The following is a 24,170-nucleotide window of genomic DNA, read 5'->3' on the forward strand; positions in this document are numbered from 1 at the left end:
AAGTCAATGTAATTTAATTAGACATAATTAAGCTAATTATATTATTTATGAAACTAAATTTTTGTATGGATATTTGTTTGAGATGAAATGAGAGGATTTCGGTTTTGGTGTGTATAGTATCGTGGATTTATGTTATTTTAATACGGTGTTTGTTTCAAGAAAAATAGATAAGAGGGAAATAGAATAGAAAGTGAGACTTTCTTCTTTTTGGTGTAGGAGAGAAGTTAAAGAGAGAGAAATAGTACAGATCAAATTTCAATTTTTTGGTTTTTTCCCTGCACATCGAAGAAAAGGGAGAGAGAGGCCGACTAATTTTGTTACAAAACTAACTAACTAACCCACAAAATTATAACTATGGTGTTCTAGACTACTTCATATATATATTAGTGTTATTTTAGAAATAGCTCTATACTGTTTTTAATTCACAATATTAACAAATCAAACTATTTAAAATAAAATTATAGCTTTAGGATTAAGGTATCTTTTAAATTTTAATCATGCGTACAACTTCAATTCCTAATACTAAATAGAACTTTAGAATTTGGTGAAGTCGTGGAGAGTGTAACTATTATGTTATGTGGTAAGTGACTAATATCTACTTGTTTTATTGTTGATAATTTATGAACTTTCAATATGTATATATGCATGCATGCTTGATTGATGTTTTTTTTATGTTTTGGAGTGGCCCTCATTTATAAATTTGATCAGGTTATTAATCCAGTAGATCAGAGTTGCGCAGCAGAAACATGGTGACATGTAGTTGAGGCTCCGAGATTCGTGGACATCGGTGTTAGTCTTGTCGAGAGATATTCTCACAAGCGTCTGGAGTTATGACCAGCTATAGATTGAGTGTTTGGGTAATAAAAGGCCAATAGTCTTGATTTAGAATTTTATTTTGAGTTAAAGAGAAATTCAATCTTTTGTAATTACTATACTCTAAATTATTAATTTGGAGAGATCTATTATTATAATACTTAATATTTAGTATTCTGAGTTTATTTTATTCTTTTTTTAAAAAAAAACAATGGTTCATCGTTTCAGTTAAAATTTTATTAATTAATGTCCCAAAAATTTGGAATGTTACAGATGGTATCAGAGCAGTTCGATCTGGTTCGGACTGTAGGTATGGTTGGATAGTTTGTGTGAGTCGTAGTGCTGGTCATGTTCTCAGACGTCATCAAGTGTAGTTGTGTAATGATATACATTGCTAGAAACTTATTTGAAAGTTCCTTATCGAAACAATGTGTGCCTTTAGCACATTAGCGTAAAAACTCAAATTTATTTGTGATAGGTCGAGTTTAATCTAAGAGGATCAATATTTGAAACCTTTCGCAAGTATTAATATCGAGGACGAAACTGGTAGAATGTAAGACTCCATAGTTTCGAGGATGAAAATGGAAGACCCTGATATTTTACACGTTTTTTATATTTAAATATTTTATCGTTGTTGAATTAAAAATATTTTATCCTTATAATTTACTGAGTGATAGTATTATTTTATAAATGTTTTTTTTTTAAGGAATAAATGTTTTTGTTATATGCTTAAATTCTCGTTGATGATTGATTAAGTGATATCTTTATTTTAGTATAGAAGCAATGCATAGGAATATTATTTTATTTTAAGACTAGGGTGAGTACCAACTTATTTAGTTAATTAAAATGACTAATTATTTAGATTGAAGAGGTAAAATATGACACCTGTTGTACATACCCAATTGCTAAATTAAATACATGCCATGTAGAAAGAAAACACACGATTTCTAGACATAGAACATATCCTGCTTAATAAAGTAGTGGGAGAACTATAAGGGAAAAAAAGTAAGAGAAAATTGTTATGAATATTATTAGTAGATGTCTCAGTCCATGTAATTGACCCATTATGTTTACCTATATATAGATACTATGTATCACTATATTGTAACACTAATTTTAGTGGTGAATAACATGCACTATTCTTTCTCTCTTTTCTCTCTTCTCTATCTATATTATTGCTCCTATTTACATTAGTTTATAACAAAAATAAAATTGATTGGGTTTTTAGCATGTGTTTGAAAACTAAAGACCCCTTTCCTATTCATACGTATCACAATTCCAGATACCACAATCATTTCTAAATTATTAATTTAAGGAGATCTATTATTATAATACTTAATATATTTAGTATTATGAGTTTATTTTATTCTTTTTTTAAAAAATGGTTCACCATTTCGGTTAAAATTTTACTATTAATTAATGTCCCAAAAATCTGGGATGTTACATTACCCATGTTTTTGTTGCTATATAATGACATCATAATGAATATACAAAAGCTAGATGAAACTCGCAACAAGGAAATGTTATTTTTTGTTGCATTAATTAATACTTATATTTCACTGCGGTCATAATTTTTTTTAGGGTTATGTTAACGTGTGTCTTAAGAAATAATTTTTTAAATTTTTTTTATAACCCCATTTTGGTACTTTTTTTTTATACTTGATAATCCCATATAACTGGTCACTCAGTAGTTGTGATAGGCTACTATTCGAAGCGAATAAACGAAAAAGATGTGTATTTCAGGATACTACAGAATTCTCACGGAGAGGTATGGGGCCAAAATGGTTATGCGCACTAGCACTTTAATGAGAATATAAGGCTTGAAGACGATAGACCCCTTATAAATGGTGGCGTAGTACCTAAGAGAGTTATTCAGTGGGGTGGACCCGAACAAAATATATGGATGTTTTATGAGAAAGCTGGTGATATTTAAACAAATTGTATTAAAAAGGGTATCATATAGTTTTGTCACCGTAAGACATATACGAGAACCTCATTCATAATGAAACGATGGATTAAAAAGGGCAATCACCTGAGGCAACATTCACGTGGATGACATCGGGATTGCCTGCTCGAAGAATCAGGTTTATATCGTGGGACGTGGATGAGAGGTGCATTGTGAGTTTTAGTCCCATTCCATTTTAAGTTCGATTTTGCTATGTGTCAAGATTAATTTGGACATGACATTGCATATTTGACCTCTACAATATACATGTTATTATTATTTTTCTATTTAAAAATATTAGAAAATTAAAAAAAGATAAATAAATATCAATAAACTCATAAATGATATTTTAGAGTTTGATAACCCATTTTGGTATTTTTTTTTTTATGGTGACATCAAGCTTTTTTATTTTTATTTTTATGAATCTTTGATGAAATTAGATAATTCTTGTTTATGATGATGATAATTATTTATTTATTTATTTTTATTACAGGTCGAAATTTACAAAGGCCCTGCAGATCCCAGCCTTTTGACACGTACACTTGATAATCCCATCACTGGTCACTCAGTAGTTGTGATAGGTTATGGTTCGAAGCGAATAAATGGACAGGATGTGTATTTCTGGCTAGTACAGAATTCTCATGGAGAGGTCCGGGGCCAAAATGGTTATGCGCGCTTTAGTAAGAATATAAGACTTGAAGACGATAAACCGCTTATAAATGGTGGCGTAGTACCTAAGAGAGTTATTCAGTAGGGTGGACGCCAGCAAAAGATATGGATGTTTTATGAGGAAGCAGATGATATTTAAAAAAATTGTTCTGTATTATTTAAACAAATATTTGTCTTTATAAGTTCTTTCGAGTTTTCTAGGGTGTCTAATAATGAATTTTCACCTTTAATTCACTCTATGGATTATTTTATGCTAAAGTTGTATGTTCCTCGGCCTATTCTATGTTAAAAATAATAACTTTTATCTTTTTATGTTAGACGTGCTTATGCTTTTTGCGCTTGCTTGACCGTCGAACACATGTTCCAACAATTAATCGGGTATCATATAGTCTTGTCGCCGTAAGACATATACGAAAATCTCATTCATAATGAAATGATGGATAGATAAAGACAATCACTTCAGGCGTCATTCACGTGGATAAAATATCAAGGCTGCCTGCTCGAAGAATCACGTCCATATCGTGGGATGTGGATGTGAGGTGCATTGTGAGTTTTAGTCCCCCTCTATGTTAAGTTCAATTTTGCTTATGTGTCATTGACACATAAGATTAATTTTGATATGGCATTGCATATTTGACATCTACAATATACATGTCATTATTTTTTTTCTATTTGAAAATATTAGAAAATTAAAAAAAGTTAAATAAATATCAATAAACTCATAAATGATATTTTAGACTTTGAGAATCCATTTTAGTATTTTTTTTTATGGTGACATCAAGGTTTTTTATTTTTTATTTTTATGAATCTTTGATGAAATTAGATAATTGTTGTTTATGATGATAATTAATTTTTATTTATTTATTTTCGTTACAAGACGAAATTTACTAAGGCCCTGCAGATCCCAACATTTTGACACGTACACTTGATAACTCCATCACTTGTCACTCAATAGTTGTGATAGACTACAGTTTGAAGCGAATAAACTGACAAAATGTGTATTTTTGGAAATGGGTATGCGCGCTTTAGTGGGAATATAAGGCTTGAAGACGGTAGACCACTTATAAATGATGGTGTAGTACCTTATTCAGTGGGGGTTGACCCTAGCAAAAGATAGGGATGTAATATGAGGAAGCCGGTGATATTTAAACAAATTGTATTATTTAAACAAATATTTGTCTTCTACGGACAACGATATTTGTCTTGTTGAGCTCTATTTCGTGAAAAAATGATATTTGTACAATATGAATTTGTCTTATTGACTTTAAAGTTTTACCTACTGTTACTACTTGTTGATGTCACTTTTGTGCTACATTTCAATTAGTTTTCATGTGTGTGACCTTTGTGATTTATATGAGGAAGCCGGTGATATTTAAACAAATTGTATTATTTAAACAAATATTTGTCTTATACGGACAACGATATTTTGTCTTGTTGGGCTCTATTTCGTGGAAAAATGATATTTGTACGATATGAATTTGTCTTATTGACTTTAAAGTTTTAGCTACTGTTACTACTTGTTGATGTCATTTTTGTACTACATTTCAATTAGTTTTCATGTGTGTGACCTTTGTGATTTATCTTTATTTGAAAAAAATTGACTACTGTAAATCACATTTTTTCTGTCAGATTCCTGCTATTATTGTCCTGCGTAGGATCAATATTATTGAGATGTCCTCTGCATTGTGGTGGTTATTGATTTATACCTGCAGCTAAAATAATTGTAGTAACAATGTTTAAATTTAGTTGAGCCAAAAAAAATACCAACCCTATTTCTTTAGTATGTGAACTTGTATTTGTAAGGTGCAAACATGGCATTAATATGACATTTTGAACTCTCACAGACATGAAACCAGTGGATATGTCTCCCCCACAAGGATGTAAGCTGGGCGAGGAAGTTTCCATTCTTTGGCAGAAACTGAATTTAACTACCAATACTATTGGTCACGCGTGGATTCGGGAGCTAAAATAAATGCATTATGTGGCAAATATTTTGTTCATTTTTTATTTTGTGACATTATTCCGGCTTTTACATTCAAGGGTTGTAATTAACTTGGTGATTGCACTATTGTCAAAAAAAAAAAACAAACTTGGTGATTGTACTTTTGACTTTTTTTTTTGTTTGCTCATGTTGGTCGGTAACATTATGGATGGATTTGTACCTACTTTGGCTTTTCAGCTTAATGACCTGATATGTATGTCTGGTTTGATTTGTGTTGAATTAGGTAATTTGATAACTTGGTAATCTTTGAATGGTTATAAAGTGTTTGACACAAATTGTAGTTGATTCATATTGAGTTTTCTATATTGTACATTGTTTACATTACTATATAAGGTGAGTACTATATTCATTCAAGTAGGTCTGAGTTATATTCCTCTACTATTTCAATCGAACTATCGTAGAACACTAACTTGGTTTTTTTTTTTTTTTTTGGCTAAATTGATATTTTGTTCTCTTAACTAACTTGGTTTTATCGACACGATACAAAAAAGATCTGCGCCACATGGCGGTATTTAGTGGAAATTGAATTTCTCGCTCAATTTGAAATTTTAAACTCCATTCCTGACGTTTTCGTCGGAGGAGAGATTGAGATGAAATGCAGCGTTTCAATTTTATGTGATGCGGCAAAGAGGTGTTTTAGGAGTATAGAGGTTTCGATTCCGCCGTGGAGGAGAGACCAGTTTATGCAGAATAAGTGGTTTGGGCCTTGCGAACGAACCGCTAATTCGGTTTAGGGAAAATTGGTGAGGGTAACGGCAGTGAACGATGTTAGTTGTAGGTTGTTGGGTTTTGATGACGTGGTTATGGAGACTAGACGGGGAGGATGTTCATATAAGATGATTAGAATTGTAATTTTGACTTGTTTTGATAAAAAAAATATAGGGTAAATAGATTTTTACCCCTATAAAAATGTAAATATTCTCTGATTTACGTCTCATGAAAAATGTTGACTTACCATGAGAGGGTCAACCAGATAATCTTTATATTATAACTTTAATTTTATCATTGATTTTGATTTTTCCAATGTACCATTCCAACATAGCTTTAATTTTTGTCAAAAAAAAAATTTCAAATTTTAATCCAACGATTTTTTTTTTAAATTACGTATATTTTTCACACAAAATTAATTACGCTTTCTAATTTATATGAAATAATCAAAATAACTTATAATTATTATTTTTTTGGTAGTGAAACAATTTATAATTTAGAATAGTACCTACTACTACATTATTATGGCTGATGAAAAATATGATAATTCCAAAAACCTGGAAAAAGGTAGCTCAATTGTCCAGTAAAAATAATCCAATTAGTAACTATGAGAAACATTATTGAAAGAACCAGAGTTGAAATTTGAGAAATGCAGTAAGTAAAAAAAAAAAAGGTTTTAGGACATCAGACACTTCAAAATTCAAATGCTCCAACTTATTTGAAACACTTCAAATAAAACACACAACTTCTATTGCTAAACATATATGCTGCAGCAAAAATAACAATAAAAAAGATAATTCAATTCAACCCACATTGTTACAACTAGTATTAGAATATTGTATTTGTTCAGTGTATACTCTCCCTCAATTACCTGTAAATTCCAATTCTATCAGAATTTTTTTTTGACAAAAATTCTATCAGAAATTTGAAACCATATATAATGTATAAGTTCGCATTTTAAACATATAACATCCAAGTGTCAAATCTTATATGAAAACCACAAGTCCAAAACATAAAATATTTAAAGCCTAGGCTAATACATAATATGACGAATTCCAGATACCAATTTATTAACCTATCCAAGACGGCATTAGTTAGCAAAACTAAGTCAATATTCAAGATCATTTCAATATTCATACTAGATTTCCACAAGTACAAGTTGCAAAGTTTATCCAATCTAATGCAAAGAGAACATACCCGAGTTATGTAGCCCGAGGATCCACTTTGGAGGAGGCCATAATAACTTGATGTAATCGGGATAATCAGACAAACATGAAACCTGACCTTGATCCAAGTGAAAAATACGCATTCTAGAATGTATATCATTAAGACTCTTGAAGACAACAGAAGAATTCTTACTATATATGATACAGTTTCCATTTGCAACATGTAAATCTGAAGTTGAAGTAGAGAATGAACAATCTTCATCCACAAACAGAATCCTGTCACCTAAAGTGGTCAACTTGACCCACTTCTTGTCTTTCTCATCAAGCCTGAATACATCAAACCTTATATCCTTATCAAAAGGACTACTATCTTTAATAACGTAGCATTATTTGTTTGATCAAGGATTTGAGGGCTAAGGAATGGGGTAGAACCCAAAAAAGATATGGACGTTTTATGAGGAAGCCGGTGATATTTAAACAAATTGTATTATTTAAACAAATATTTGTCTTTATATTCTAGTTTTCTAGGGTGTCTAATAATGAATTTTCACATTTAATTCATTGTATGGATTATTTTAAGCTAAAGTTGTATGTTCCTTGGCCTATGCTATGTTAAAAATAAAAACTTTTATCTTTTTATGTTAGACGCTGTTATGCTTTTTGCGCTTGTTTGACCGTCGAACTCATATTCCAACAATTAACTGGGTATCATATAGTCTTGTCACTGTAAGACATATACGAGAACCTCATTCATAATGAAACGATGGATTAAAAAGAGCAATCACTTGAGGCAACATTCACATGGATGAAATATCGGGGCTGTCTGCTCGAAGAATCACGTCTATATCGTGGGACGTGGATGAGAGGTGCATTGTGAGTTTTAGTCCCCTTCCATTTTAAGTTCAATTTTGCTATGTGTCAAGATTAATTTTGACATGACATTGCATATTTGACCTCTATAATATATATATATATATATATATATATATATATATGTCATTAACTCATAAATGATATTTTAGAGTTTGAGAACCCTTTTTGGTCTTTTTTTTATGATGACGTCAAGGTTTTTTTTAATTTTTATTTTTATGAAACTTTGATGAAATTAGATGATTCTTTTTATGATGATGATAATTAATTTTATTTATTTATTTTCATTACAGGACGAAATTTACCAAGGTCCTACAGATCCCAGCCTTTTGACACGTACACTTGATAACCCCATAACTAGTCACTCAGTAGTTGTGATAGGCTCTGGTTCGGAGCAAATAAACGGACAATATGTGTATTTCTGGCTAGTAGAGAATTTTCACGGAGAGGTCTGGGCCAAAATGGTTGTGCGCGCTTTAGTGAGAATATAAGACTTGAAGACGATAGGCTGCTTATAAATGGTGGCGTAGTACCTAAGAGAGTTATTCAATGGGGTAGAACCCAAAAAAAAGATATGGTCGTTTTATGAGGAAGCCGGTGATATTTAAACAAATTGTATTATTTAAACAAATATTTGTTTTTATAAGTTCTTTCTAGTTTTCTAGGGTGTTTAATAATGAATTTTCACATTTAATTCATTGTATGGATTATTTTAAGATAAAGTTGTATGTTCCTTGGCCTATGCTATGTTAAAAATAATAACTTTTATTTTTTTATGTTAGACGCTGTTATGTTTTTTGCGCTTGTTTGACCGTCGAACTCATATTCCAACAATTAACTAGGTATCATATAGTCTTGTCATTATAAGACATATACGAGAACCTCATTCATAATGAAACGATGGATTAAAAAGAGCAATCACTTGAGGCAACATTCACATGGATGAAATATCGGGGCTGCCTGCTCGAAGAATCACGTCTATATCGTGGGACGTGGATGAGAGGTGCATTGTGAGTTTTAGTCCCCTTTCATTTTAAGTTCAATTTTGCTATGTGTCAAGATTAATTTTGACATGACATTGCATATTTGACCTCTACAATATACATGTCATTATTTTTTTTTCTATTTAAAAACATTAGAAAATTAAAAAAAAGTTAAATAAATATCAATAAACTCATAAATGGTATTTTAGACTTTGAGAATCCATTTTAGTTTTTTTTTTTTTGGTGACATCAAGGTTTTTTATTTTTTATTTTTATGAATATTTGATGAAATTAGATAATTGTTGTTTATGATGACGATTAATTTTTATTTATTTATTTTAGTTACAAGGCGAAATTTACCAAGGCTCTGCAGATCAAGGCTCTGCAGATCCCAACATTTTGATACGTACACTTGATAACTCCATCACTTGTCACTCAGTAGTTGTGATAGGCTACGGTTCGAAGCGAATAAACGGACAAAATGTGTATTTATGGAAATGGGTATGCGCGCTTTAGTGGGAATATAAGACTTGAAGACCGTAGACCACTTATAAATGGTGGCGTAGTACCTTATTCAGTGGGGGTGGATCCTAGCAAAAGATAGGGATGTAATATGAGGAAGCCGGTGATATTTAAACAAATTGTATTATTTAAACAAATATTTGTCTTCTACGGACAACAATATTTGTCTTTTTGAGCTCTATTTTGTGGAAAAATGATATTTGTGCAATATGAATTTCTCTTATTGACTTTAAAGTTTTACCTACTATTACTACTTGTTGATGTCACTTTTGTGCTACATTTCAATTAGTTTTCATGTGTATGACCTTTGTGATTTATCTTTATTTGAAAAAAATTGACTACTGTAAATCACATTTTTTCTGTCAGATTCCTGCTATTATTGTGATTGTGATGTGTAGGATCAATATTATTGAGAGGTCCTCTGCATTGTGGTGTTTATTGATTTATACCTGTGGCTCAAATAATTGTAGTAACAATGTTTAAATTTAGTTGAGCCAAAAAAAATTACATTTTTCATACCGACCCTCTTTCTCTAGTACGTGAACTTGTATTTGTAAGGTGCAAACATGGCATTAATATGACATTTTGAACTTCTCATAGGCATAAAACCAGTGGATATGTCTCCCCACAAGGATGTAAGTTGGGCGAGGAAGTTTCAATTCTTTGGCAGACACTGAATTTAACTGCCAATACCGTTGGTCACACGTGTATTCGGGAGCTAAAAAAAATGCATTATGTGGTAAATATTTTGTTCATCTTTTATTTTGTGACATTAATCCAGCTTTTACATTCAAGGGTTGTAATTAACTTGGTGATTGCACTGTTGTCAAAAAAAAAAAAAAAAACTTCCTCTTGCTAACTTCCGCGTCCAAAACATAAAATATTTAAAGCCTAGGCTAATACATAATATGACGAATGCACCAACGTTCTGGATGATCCCTCATAATATCAACACTTTCATCTTTCATTGCCTCCTCAATAATCATCATATCCACTTCCAATATCAGATCCATCATCACTTGTTCTTTCATTGTCACTTTCTTCAGGAACATCAAATTCATCTACAGGTGCAGCAACAGTATAATTGAACACAGGGTGTCATATAACATAGATCATATTAAACTTGCTATATGGGGTTGTTGAGAAATGGTGTTGTGAGACAAATACCTTTGTCTTTCCCTTTGGTGAGGCAACAATCACTTTGGAGGATGTTATGGTTTTAGGGGGTTACCCTATTCTTGGTGATCCTATTTTCATTTCACTTCAAGACCAAGAAATGAGAGAGGTGGAGAAAAAATTGACGCTTGCAAGAAAACAGCTTACTACTGATATTAAAACAGGAGGCGACACGAGAACATCAATGTGGATGGATATTTTCATTGATAGAGGTAGTGAAATTGAACATGAAGCATTTCTTGCTACTTGGTTGTCAATTTTTGTTTTTCCTAATAAAGGTAATAAAGTGAAAAGTTGGTTGTTTCCTATTGCTGTTCATCTTGCTAGAGGAAGTCCTATTGCTTTAGGACCAGCTGTTTTGGCTAGCTTATATAAGGATTTAAGTTTATTTAAGAAAACAGTTGTTGGTATTACTAATACAAAATCTTTGAAAGTTTTTATTCAATCACCCTTTTATTTGGTTCAAATTTGGGTATGGGAGAGATTCAATAATTTACAACCACAACCCATGTTGATCAACCATGGAGACCCTTTATTGCTTAGGTGGCACAAGGTTAAAGCCTTGAAAATTGACAATGTTAAGTTGGCATTAGACTCTGCTACCGATGAGTTTGTTTGGCGTCCATATGTTAGATATTCTGATAACCGTGGAATGTTTTATCCAAATGATGAAATTTGGATACCATTTAAGAAAGATTTGGTGGATGACCAAATACTGTCATTTGTTATATCCTTGAGAGTTTCTGAGCTTGTTGGATTTGACTCCATAGAGCAGTATCTGCCACATAGAGTTACTATGCAATTTGGTATTGATCAGGATGTTCCAAGTTATGTGCCATATCTGACAAAAAATTGTATTTTCCAGCAAGACTGTTTGAGGCAGATGTTACCACACGCTATGCAAATTGGTGGAAGCAATCGATATTGTGTCGTGGTGATTTTGTTCAGAATATTGTGCGGAAGAAGAGAAATCCAGGTTCAAGAAAACATAGACCTTTTGTAGGAAATGGTAACGGAAGTGATGATGGTTCAAAACCTAAAACTAGGAAGGTCGATGAATTTTATGCTGATGTTCATCATGAAAGTTCTGTTCCTGATTGTTCACAAATGACAAAACATAACACTGTTATTCCTTCAATGTATGTTGAGGATTCTAACCATGTTTCAAAAGATTACATTGAACTTTCAGTATGGAGTTTGGAGGAAGGTTTTAAAGATGCAAATGGGAGCAAAGAAGCTGAGATATCTAGTGACAGAGTATATATATCTGAGACTCAAGGTAAAAGCTGTAACTATGCCATCAGAAACAAAGTCTTTTCATTGAACAAAGTAACTGCTGCTCAACATGATGTTCAGTTTCTCTCTGATAATGTTGCTCAAGTACAGGAATGAGAAAACCCTTTGACCGTTGTTTCTTATGGCGCATTTACGACGGATTCTATGGATGACGGGCTTTGAGACCTCATCTCCTGCAAAATAGACTTTGTGAGAGTTTATCATTTCAAACATGTATCCGTCGTGAGGATGACGTTTGAAAACATGATTATACAAGTTAAGCTATATGACAAGAATGTTAAAAAGGAAGACCAAATGAAACATAAACTTTGATAGAATATTAATGTTGGTACATTGTTTCATTGATAGTAATTAGTAGTAGGTGAATAAATGTGAAGGGACTAAACTTTAGGCTGTTATGCAGATATCATGGCAATATTGAAGAAAGAGATTATAGGGAGATGAATCTATAAAATAAATAGGGATAAAGATCAGAATACCACTTCTATTATAGTTTATTCAAGGAAAAGAGATGAAACTTCAAAAAATTGATTGCTAACTCACAATGTATATGGTGTCATTGTTGTTCAGTAATAGTACATTTTTCACTTGTACAGCTTCCTAGTATAGTAGCTTAATAAATGTGAAGGGACTGGAGTTGAGGCTATTATGCAGATCATGGCAACTTTGACGTCAATGATGATATTGATTTTGAGATATTATTTAAGAGTATCACTGTCACTTGTTCTCGATACTTTTAATCCTTAAAATATGGAAATTATCAGAAAGATACTACATGAACTTGTTCTATGAAATGGTATAGTATTGTTTTTGTGAAGAGACAAGTAATGTGGTGGCTCATTCTTTTGCAAAGGTAGCCACAAGCCATGTTTGTTCTCTGTCACCTTTCTTACTTAGATTTTTTTACTTGTGTTGTGTCCCTATTTGTATCTTTCGTTTGACATTCAATCGAAAAATAAGCCTAAGCATAAGGCATGCTACAGGTAAAAACAGTTACAAGAAGCCAGAGCCTGATAAAGAAATTACAAGAGCAGCACAAAACAAACAGCAGGCCTAAAAAGAACACTAGAAATAAGCAAGTTTGAATCATCAAGTTATTTCGAAAAATCTTGACATTTCTTGATTTCCAAATGCTCCGCAAACAAGCAAACCACGCCACTATGAGGCACCTTGAGGACGCCCTGCTGCTACTCAGCAAGCCTTTGAACTGAGCCTGATGCTGAATACTTTCCTTTGCAAGACTGTAGAGATCCCGAGCCAAGAGAGCCAAACACCAACACTATAAGAGCCACACTAAACAACAGTACATTGAAATAACAACAGAACACTAGGCTCCACAATCAGGATTCGGCGTAACCTCCCCCATACAATGAAGATCCGGTTGAGAGGGGAGAACTCACTTTGTATGTCCAACAAGCTCTTCGGCAGAGATTAATCACTACTAAACGTATAACATGGTAACAAACAAAAAAAACTCAAAACAAATCTTGCTCTATACTACATGAATTTGTTCTATGAGATTAATCAATACTTTTAAATCCTTAGAATATGGAAATTATGAGAAAAATACTACATGAACCTGTTCTATGAAATGGGATATTAAAACTGACATAGCTAACGGGATCAAGTTGATCACTAATACAGTGTTGTTTAGGTGCATGGCTAACACCTGATGTGGATTCAATCCCTTTTTTGCAGGAACTTCAAGTACCTTACCACATCCCTACATAACATTGCTGTGTAACAACCTCAGTGCTGTATCTCTTGCTCATAATCCTGTTCTTCACGCTCGAACCAAGCACATTGAGCTAGATATTCATTTTGTTCGCGAGAAGGTTTTGGCTAAACAACTTAATGTCCTTCATGTGCCAGTTTCGGATCAACTAGTTGATCCATCTAGCTTTGCTTCAATTCGTGCCAAACTCAAAGTATTTTCATGTCATGAACCCCCTTGAGTTTGAGGAGGGAGGGGGGGATACTAGAGTAAAAGATTAGTACAGGATTGTAATTGTAAGCATTAGTGTATTTGCACTACCTCTTTAGAGAGTAAATTAATCGGGTAAGTTTATAGTAGAATGTTATCAGTGATTTTGATTATTCTAATGTGTGTGAGTGACTCCAATGTAACTTTAATTTTTGTCAAAAAAGAAAAGAAATTCCAATTATTTATTTTTCTATAATAGAATTTCCAAATTTTAATCCAATGAAAATTTGATATATTAATAAGAATGTAATTTAAATTTAAATAAATAATTACAAAAAATAAACTAATAAATACATATTTAAATTATTTTACTATTTCTATTTATTATTCCCTACGTTCCAAATTATAATTGTTTTTAGAAAAAAATTGTTCCAAATTATAATTCATTTTACAATACCAGTGAAACATTTAATGTTATTTTCACTCTAGTACTCTTAACTATTTATTATTACCAATTATCAATTCTCTCTTCTTTCAATCTTTCTCATACCGTTAATGAAGAATAATTTTGTAAAATTAAGTATATTTTTCACACAAAATTAATTACACTTCTTAAGTTGTGTGAAATAGATAAAACAACTTATAATTATTATTTTTTGTTTTGTAGAAAAACAACTTATAATTTAGAACAGATGTAGTACTACATTATTATGGCCGATGAAAAAATGATAATTCCAAACACCTAAAAAAAGTAGATCAATTTTCCCTTAAAAATAACTCAATTAATAGTTATTAGAAATATTATCGAAAGTTATACTAAAATAAAAAATAAAAAAAATTATTGAAAGAATTCGAATTCAATATTTCTTATTTCAGTCGTGTGTGAAATAGTAGTAGTAAAAAAAAAAAAACTTTGAGGGCCTGCTGCATTACGTAGCATCCGACACTTCCAATGCTCCAACTACTTCGAACAACTTCACATAAAACATACAACAACATTGTTTCCATCGAAACATTTCCAAGCTTTTATTTCTATTTCTCCACCCTCTCTACTCTCAAACCCTGTTTTTTGCCATTTCCACTTTAAAACTCTCTCATTTCTCTCTCTCTCTCTCTCTCTCTCTCTCTCTCTCTCTCTCTCCACATTGATCCCTTTTATTCACAATAGGTAACAACACTTCACTTCCTATGATCTTTTTCTTGTTCTTAGTTGTTTTGTTTCTAGATTGCAATTATGTAAATGTTGGTTCTATTGTGAAACATTGCTTTAATCTGTGTTTAGGAACAATGTTTTATGTGATTGTGTTTATCTTGATTTAAATACTTTTATTATGATCTGCCATTGGAAAATTTTAACAAGTTTTTTGTTCAAAGCTGGAAATTTATTTGGATCTAATCATTAAAATTAAGAGGGGTTTTCATGTTTTTTTTTTGTTATTTGTTTAAGTGTTAGTATGAAATTAATAAGCTTTTGTTGGAATCTGGGATTAATATAGTAAAGAGCTTTTCTTAGATGCTTTTAATTGGTTTAAATTTTTTGATTTGTTTTGTTGTAAATAAATTCTGAGGAACTAGTCCATCAATCCTAGCTCAACCGGCAGAAATGTCAAAATTGCTAGGTCAGACACTATGACTGGGTGCTGCTCAAAAAAAAAAAAGACACTATGACTGGGTTTCGAACCCCAATCTCTCCACTTTGTGTGTGTGAGTTTCCAATGACTTGTCATTTTGTCTATCGACCAAATTTGTTTCTTCTAAGGAACTATATGTCAATCTCAGTAGTAAACATTGAATAATGAGTCAATTAATGTTAGATGCATTTTGCTCCTTTTGAAATTCATAATGTTAGATTTAAGTTTATGAATCTAAGTTATAAGTTCAAGGTTTATTTGTGATATCTTTAAAAAAAAAGTTTATTTTGTGATAATTATTATTGGAGAATGTTAACATGTGCATATATGGCACATGTTAAGGTAGTAAAAATAGAAATTATGCCTTAGAATTTGTGCATTTTAACTTTTCAAGCATTAAATGTCTTGTATCATTAAATGTTAAATTTCTATATTAAGATACCTTATCATGTGCCCTATATGCACATATTAACAAGACCCTTATTATTAAAAGAATGATTGATATAAAGTTGGAGCCAAAGTTTGTTAAATATAGGGTTTGGACTAATGAAAAATATATTATAATTTTCCGGTTTTGATGTTAGTTTTTTATTCAGATTAAGGCATTCTACACTCAGATTATATTCACTCGAAATGGCAACAACAACGACAGTTTCTAATATGTCCATTGCAATGTCAAGACCTAGGATTACCTCATCACAAAAGTTAGGTCCTGCAATTCTTGGATGTAGGGTTAAGGTTGGCTCATGTGATAAACTAGGAAGTGTTTGTCATGTTGCATCGGTGAAACCCTTCCAGCAGGTCTCAACATCATGTGCCTCAAAATTTGACAAGTTCATAACAAAGGCGACGTCTGAGTCAAGTTCAAACAAGCAAGTTACAGGATTGCCAATTGATTTGAGAGGTTTCACTTCTTTTTGCATGAATCCTTCATATAATTGTATCTATGTAGCTTTTGTTTACATGTTTGTCACGCGCACGTGTGTTTAACTTTGTGATTTGAAAAATACGGTAACCATATTATAAGAATTAAGAACAAATAGCACTCCACTGAAAGTAATGTTATGCGTAGGTAAAAGGGCATTTATTGCTGGTGTGGCCGATGACAATGGATATGGCTGGGCAATAGCAAAATCTCTCGCAGAAGCAGGAGCTGAAATTCTTGTTGGCACATGGGTACCGGTAAGTAAATATACAGAATTTCGATGTTGTACAAGCTATAGTGTAGCGGATCTTGAGCAAATTACTATATTTCTGCTATACGCTATTTAATACAAAATGTTGTCAAATAGATGCTATAGCAATGCTATCTATAGGCACTGTTGTGTAGCGGAATTTGAATAAATTGCTATTTTCCGCGATTTGAGATTGACAACACTCTGAAGTCAAGTTATATTTAGTGCAATGATTTATACAACCAGTCAGGTACTAACTTTGAACATTTTCATGTAGGCTCTAAATATATTTGAGTCCAGTCTACGACGTGGAAAATTTGACGAATCACGCAAGTAAAACTTTTAAACATTGCTATATTGATTTTCCTTTGTCAATAAACGTAAAATTTTAAGTATGTTGCTAACAGTTAACTCTCCATTTGTCAGGTTACAAGATGGATCATTGATGGAGATTACTAAAGTGTATCCCTTGGATGCAGTCTATGACACTCCCGAAGATGTCCCAGAAGATGTAAGGGAGATATTCTTATATTTTATCAAACGATACAAAAACCATGCTCGAAGTATATCATCATGTATTTTCTGTGAAAATTGTATAGGTGAAAGCTAATAAGCGCTATGCTGGAGCTTCAAATTGGACTGTCCAGGTATATTTTAATATCTCCGTTATCTATACTTCTCTACAGTTACAATACTCTTTCAATCTCTCTGTTGCAAAATTAGTTTCAAAATAGATTTTTAGTTTCAATTTTGTTACGCTATGGTTCATGTATCAGCTTGTGTTTAAATATGAGGGTAGTTCTCATAAGTCTACCGTGCATTTGTATTTCTTTATAGGAAGTTGTTGAATCTGTTAAGAAGGATTTCGGCACAATTGACATACTTGTGCATTCACTTGCTAATGGACCAGAGGTATATATAATTATTACAGTAATGAGATTTCTTGCTAACTTTTGCATTACGCCTTAACAAACAAATCAACTCTATTATAGGTCAGCAAACTATTGTCCGAGACATCTCGGAAAGGATATCTAGCTGCCTTGTCTGCGTCTAGTTACTCTTATATTTCCTTACTAAAACACTTTCTTCCAATCATTAATCCAGGTAAGTTCATTACCTAAGACAGATGACATTTTTTTATTCTAAATCCATTATATTTGTTCTCACCGGTCTGTTTTGGTTATATAGGTGGAGCTTCGCTATCTCTAACATATATTGCTTCAGAGAGGATTATTCCAGGGTATGTTCGATATGCTAAAGACCTGTTATTTTGTAATTTAATAAAAAAAAAAATCACTGATAACATTTTGACTGTTTGATATGCAGATATGGTGGTGGTATGAGTTCAGCTAAAGCTGCTTTGGAAAGTGATACCAGAGTGAGTTTAGCTTTTTCTTTCTACACACTGATATTACACACATAAATATGTCTATTTATCTATAAAGCACGGACACAGACATGGACATCGGACACGACACAAACACTTACACTGACATGTCGAAACCGATAATAATTTGAGAAAATGACATAATTAAGTGTAATCACAAGTGTCGGTGTCCGACACCGGGACACGCCTAATCTGAGGAGTGTCCGTGCTTCATAGCTGTTTATGGTATTTTCATGTTCCTAACCTGCCACGCTCTTCTTTGGATTTTTGTAATTATATATATCAGGTGCTTGCTTTTGAAGCTGGTAGAAAGAAAAGAATCAGAGTCAATACTATATCTGCAGGTATTGATGGCTTTTCATATCGTAAAATCTTCTATATTCTGGTTGTATTTTATTAACAACTAGCATTGTTGGTATCTGATTCCTTGCAAAGTGGAGATGCCCGATATAAAATGAAATGCTATGCTATGCTAATCATCAGAACTCCACAATTGACAAAATTACTGAAACTAAGCCATATGATGGAGAATAAAAAAAAAATATTGCTTGAGAACGAGAGAGATAGATAATCCAACGGGTACCTTAGTCCATCATTCAAAGTGAAATGGACGAAAGTTTCAAGTGTAATATGAGATTAGAATATAACTCAAGCTTAAAGAAAATGTTGTATGGAATTGAATGTTAGGGGCTGTAAAAAAACCAACAAGAAAGTAAGTAAACTTAGTATCAAGAGATGAGAATGTTACTATGTATGAGTGGTTACACAAGACAAGATAGGAATTGAAAATGGAATCATTAGAGACGAAATTAGGACAGTTTCCATAATAGAGAAAACGGTAGAATATTGTCGTATATGGTTTGGGCATGTATGGAGAAGACCTATACAAGCATTGATCCAGCTAATTCCCACCTAGACCTAGTGTTGTTATTAACTTTTTCCTCCAAGTTGGATTTTTGCTTGTCAATGAATTTAGTATATGTTGACAAACTATGAAATCCAAATACTCCAACTTCATAAACGTAAGAGTATCGGTGTCCGGCACATATCTTATACCAATACGTGTCTTATACTTCCCGGCATGTACTGAAAAAGTATTCGATAAGAATTTAAATTATTTTTAAAACTACTTTCGCCGATACTTCTCAGATACATATTTGACACTCCTTATCATCTAAAGGCACAATTGACATTGTCATTTGGATATGATACATGTTCAACTAACTAAAGAGACAAAAATTATATGCTTTTTGTAAGAAACTCATAGTATAAGAAAATATACTGAAACAGATGGGGGTAAAATATGTAGCTATGCATACTTATTATGATCACAATTTATTTTTTTTTATAATTATGATCATCATATATTGACTACTGATATATTTATGTATTAATGAGAAAATAGCAATGTGAATGTCTTTCTAAAATATTATGCTTTTATCGTATATTGATTTTAAAAAATTTCTTATATCCATGTATCCGTGTCATATTATACTATGTATCCGAGCGTTTTAGTTGACGAACATGTTTCAAATGACTAGGTCCACTTGGTAGCCGTGCTGCGAAAGCGATTGGTTTCATCGACATGATGATTGATTATTCATTTACCAATGCACCACTACAGAAAGAACTACATGCAGGTAATATTATTACCCTTGCGATTCTTCCTTTCTGAGATGAACATTATTTGCCGTCGTTTTGGTCTGCAATTACTTACACTTTGAAGCTTTGTAACAGAGGAGGTAGGTAACACTGCTGCTTTCTTGGCATCACCTTTAGCATCAGCTATCACAGGTGCTGTTATATACGTCGATAATGGACTAAATGCCATGGGAGTTGGAGTCGACAGTCCGGTATTTAAAGACCTTGACATTCCAAGGGACCAACATTGAAATTGAGATTGAACTGATTAGTTTTTCTTGTCTACGAATCCTGATCCTTCTATTCAACTAAGACGATACGGCTTATGATGATGATTAAGAGTTAGTTTTTACAGTTTTATAAATTAGTAACTGGTTGTTTGAACTTCATAATCATTGATTTTTCATCAAATGTGATCAACTTTGCATTGTCCTCTACAAAATGTATCTTATAACGGTAGCACTAACGACTATTTTACAACTGTTTCATTTGTGTTTTAAACTTTATCGTTGAAGATTACGAAATAAAACTCTGACCACTTACTTAGTTGACAGTTTATATACAATTTGGAAATAAAAGCATTGAAGAGATAGTTAAGTTTGTAAAAGATTTATGAAATTGAAAACATACTCCTTAGTTTTATTTAGAAACACAAAAAGACAACTACAGGTGACATCGTTAAACATGTTTTTGTTTGGCGAACCAAACATGTTTCTGTGTAAAGACTCTGATTTTTGGTGAACCATGTTCACTTATTTGTAGCCTACCACTTGCTGTATGCCTGTAGGCTGTATGTTAAAGGATGTTATTTGGGGTCCATTTTTTAAGAAAAAAAATTATTTAAAAAATAAATAAATCTATTTTATCATTTTAATATATTTTAGAAAGTCTATTTGTAAAAAAAAAAAATTAACTTCAAAATGAAAAGTTAATCCTAATAGCTTTTTTAGAAAATAGTTTTTAACTTCAAAACAAAAAGTTTGATCGGCACATTAGGTTAAGAATAATCACACAAGTGACTTTTGACACCACATTTTCACCTAAAATTTTAAGATGTTAAGTTTATGAGTCCTCTATATGTTGCTCAACACTTGATATATCTCAATATTTCCCCTCAAATCTCTCCGTGTCTGCGATATATCACCATTTACCACTCACTTATTGATCTCCTATCATGTCAAACTGGACTCTGATACCACTATTGGATTATTCAAGAAAAATCTCACTGAATTTGATCAACACATTGAGTTAACAATAACCACACAAATAATTTCTAACACCACATATTTATCTAAAATTTTAAAGCGTTAAGATTTATACCTCCTCTTACTTTACTTATATATTGATTAACACTTGATATATCTCATCGATCTTTTAGATGAACGGAAACTAATTTCATATCCTACCCAACTCACAAGATGGCACCATTTCTTTATTTATTTAGGCATGTGTAGTCCAGCATTTTTTTTGTCGATTATTTCAAATAATAATGACGATCACGAGAATAATTTTACAACGGAAGGGAGTGATATCAATGAAATAGACAATTATTTTAGTTTTTTTTTTTATAGAGAATTATTTTAGTTTTTGAACGTGTTAGACGCAATTATTTTAATTTTTGTTTTTGAATTTGTTTTTAAGTATTCAATTTATTAATTCAATGTATTTTTTGTTAGTTAATTTAACTCCATCAAACTATTAAGAAAATAAACACTAGAGATGTATTTATAATTTCAATACATTTAAATACTATAGTGATAACACGTCAAATATTTAGGACTAAAGTGACGGTTTGTTAGATACAGGTGGAGGTGAGGTGAAAATAGTAATTAATTAATAAAGAATAATTTGAGATATTTCAAAACATAATTAAAAATTCGAGAAAATAGTATATGCATAGACACTGAAAACTAAATTTTACATTGTTATTCAATAACAATTGTGTATTTCGTCAAATCACTCCATACACCTCACTTCAATTGTATAATATGAAAAAGGCAAAATTACACTGCAGGTCCTTTATCTTATTTTTTTGTAACACTTTGGTCCTTTATCTTTTTTTTGTAACATTTTGGTCCTTTATCTTTTATTTGTAACACTTTGGTCTTTTATCTTTTTTATTTGTAACATTTTAGTCATTTTTTTTTGTAACACTTTGGTCCTTATTTTATTTATTTATAAAAAGTAAAGGACCTAAATGTTACAAATAAAAAATAATAAAGGACCATAGTGTTACAAAAAAAAGATAAAGGATCAAAGTGTTACAAAAAAAAGATAAAGGACCAAAGTGTTACAAAAAAATAAGATAAAGGACTTACAGTGTAATTTTGCCTATGAAAAAATGCTTAATTTCTATTAGATGTCAGTGTAAAATTAATTTACACCGACAGAGCATATCTATTAAACTTTAAAAATTAAATGGTGAATTCAGGATATAAATGTGGTGTATGTAGCAAGAGATGTGCATGTAGTTAGTAGGCATATCTTTTGTTTTTTTTCTTTCTTTATCAATGGAGTTTTGTGGTTGTAGCACTCTAGCTACACCACCTTTTGTTTAAAAAAAAAATGTGGTGTATGTAGCAAGAGATGTGCATGTAGTTAGTAGGCCTTCTACACAATCATGTGGATTTGTCTTGCTTGGAGCCCACGAAAAAAAGATTGGAGGAGGATGCCTCTAGCATAGTTCCTTTTTTCTTTTCTTCTTTTTTTCTTTTCTAATAAAAATTATTTAAGATGAGGGAATTATGTTCAGTTTAATATTCAAAGAGTGCTTACAAATATATTTGTAATTCTGGTATCACTAGAATGATGTTATCCAAGATGTCCCAACAATTACTTTATGAATAATGTTGTTTCTATTGTTGGCACATCTTTCGTAACATGTAAAATACTGACAGAAAATAAATAAACTGCACGAGTAATTGTTAACCCAGTTCAGCCAACTGCCTACTCTGGGGGATACCAATCCAGGAAGGAAATCCACTAATAGTTCTAGTTACTAAGACCTCCAGCAAACCCTAGGATTTACGCCTTACACTAAGACCTCCAGCAAACCCCTGGTTTACGTCTTATAACCTCGACACTACTCATGCAACTTCTGCCTAGGAACTCCTAGACATGAGATCCCATCTCACTTCCACTCACTCAACACAACCTGTGTTGTTTATACAATGTTGGGAATGATGTGGCAACAACTTACCAAGACAATACTTCACTCTTGGTTAAAAGCTTCAAGTGAATCACATAAGGTAAACTCCGTACTTCAAAGCTTAGGAGTAACCTTACAATAATAAACTCAGTTCTTAACTCGTGTTATAGAATCCACAAGCAAGAATCACAATTAACAAAACAAACAAAGACTCAACAAAGACTCAATATGTATTTCTAATACTTTTCAATGAGATAACTAGTCTTGAGCTTGGTCTTCATATATATACCATATTAGCACGCTCCTCTTGCTTCACAAATGTTAGGACGCTCCTTTGAGAATCATAAAAGGTGATCTGATTTGTTTTTGATCTTCATCAAGAATGTATAAAAACTTTCCAAAAGTGTTTAAGGGACTTTAGAAGATAAGAGTAATATTACCGTTGTTCCATTAAGTCCATCTTATCCTTAAAACACCTGATCAGATCAAATCTTCATTAAGCGTGCTCTAAAGTGGATTTCCATATATAGCAGATGCTCATATTAAATGCGCGAGATTTCCTTTAGCAAATAGGATGTTGTAACATGTTTTCCAACATCTTATTAGTATATTTGTTTTAGCAAAAATTAAACCAATTCAAATATCCAACAATATTTAAATTTATTTTTCTTCAAAAATATTAGCGGGATTCGAATTTAGATTCTACTGTCATGAATTTTTTTCAAGGGTCTATTTGAAAGTTTTGGAGGAAAGAACATCAAAAAAAGAAAGATATAATGAAAACAATGATGGACTTTAGGATGATAAAGTTTTCTGGAGTTTATTTTTCTTGGTAGTAAAAAAACATTTCAATTTGAGGGAACAACAAAACTATATTGGAGGAGAATTTTAGAAGGTTTTAGAATTCTTGATTAAATTTTTCAAATGACATTTATCTTGTTATAATATTTTCAATATTAAATATATATTAATCATAAGATTTTGTTGTGGACAAAGAATTGGAGAATTGTGTGGATTCAACCTGCGTTTTAGTATAGTATCAATTGTTCTTGCACCATTTTACCATGTTTCATTTTGAAGTTGGATCATCTCTTGTACTTTATATTCAACCTTT

The 24,170-nt window shown here is 31.8% G+C and overlaps 1 protein-coding gene across 5 annotated transcripts; it reads left to right on the plus strand.

The window, feature by feature from the left end:
* The first annotated feature begins 14,994 nt into the window (after nt 1-14,994).
* LOC123892478 (enoyl-[acyl-carrier-protein] reductase [NADH], chloroplastic-like) lies at nt 14,995-20,243 on the plus strand. 5 transcript variants are annotated; one of them, XM_045942265.1, is made up of 14 exons: nt 15,012-15,173; nt 15,204-15,242; nt 16,290-16,609; nt 16,778-16,887; nt 17,158-17,213; nt 17,307-17,391; nt 17,480-17,527; nt 17,718-17,792; nt 17,873-17,984; nt 18,069-18,120; nt 18,207-18,258; nt 18,554-18,611; nt 19,809-19,907; nt 20,005-20,243. In XM_045942265.1, exons 3-14 carry the CDS (start codon nt 16,339-16,341, stop codon nt 20,157-20,159), a joined length of 1,173 nt encoding a protein of 390 aa, XP_045798221.1. In that variant the 5' UTR covers nt 15,012-15,173; nt 15,204-15,242; nt 16,290-16,338; the 3' UTR covers nt 20,160-20,243. The 5 variants fall into 5 exon arrangements, with proteins under 5 accessions (XP_045798217.1, XP_045798221.1, XP_045798219.1 ...); XM_045942263.1 differs by having other exon boundaries at nt 16,302-16,609; XM_045942264.1 differs by having other exon boundaries at nt 15,208-15,242; nt 16,302-16,609.
* Nucleotides 20,244-24,170: the final 3,927 nt, after the last annotated feature.

Source organism: Trifolium pratense, linkage group LG6 (genome assembly GCF_020283565.1).
Source record: "Trifolium pratense cultivar HEN17-A07 linkage group LG6, ARS_RC_1.1, whole genome shotgun sequence".
Lineage (NCBI taxonomy): Eukaryota > Viridiplantae > Streptophyta > Magnoliopsida > Fabales > Fabaceae > Trifolium > Trifolium pratense.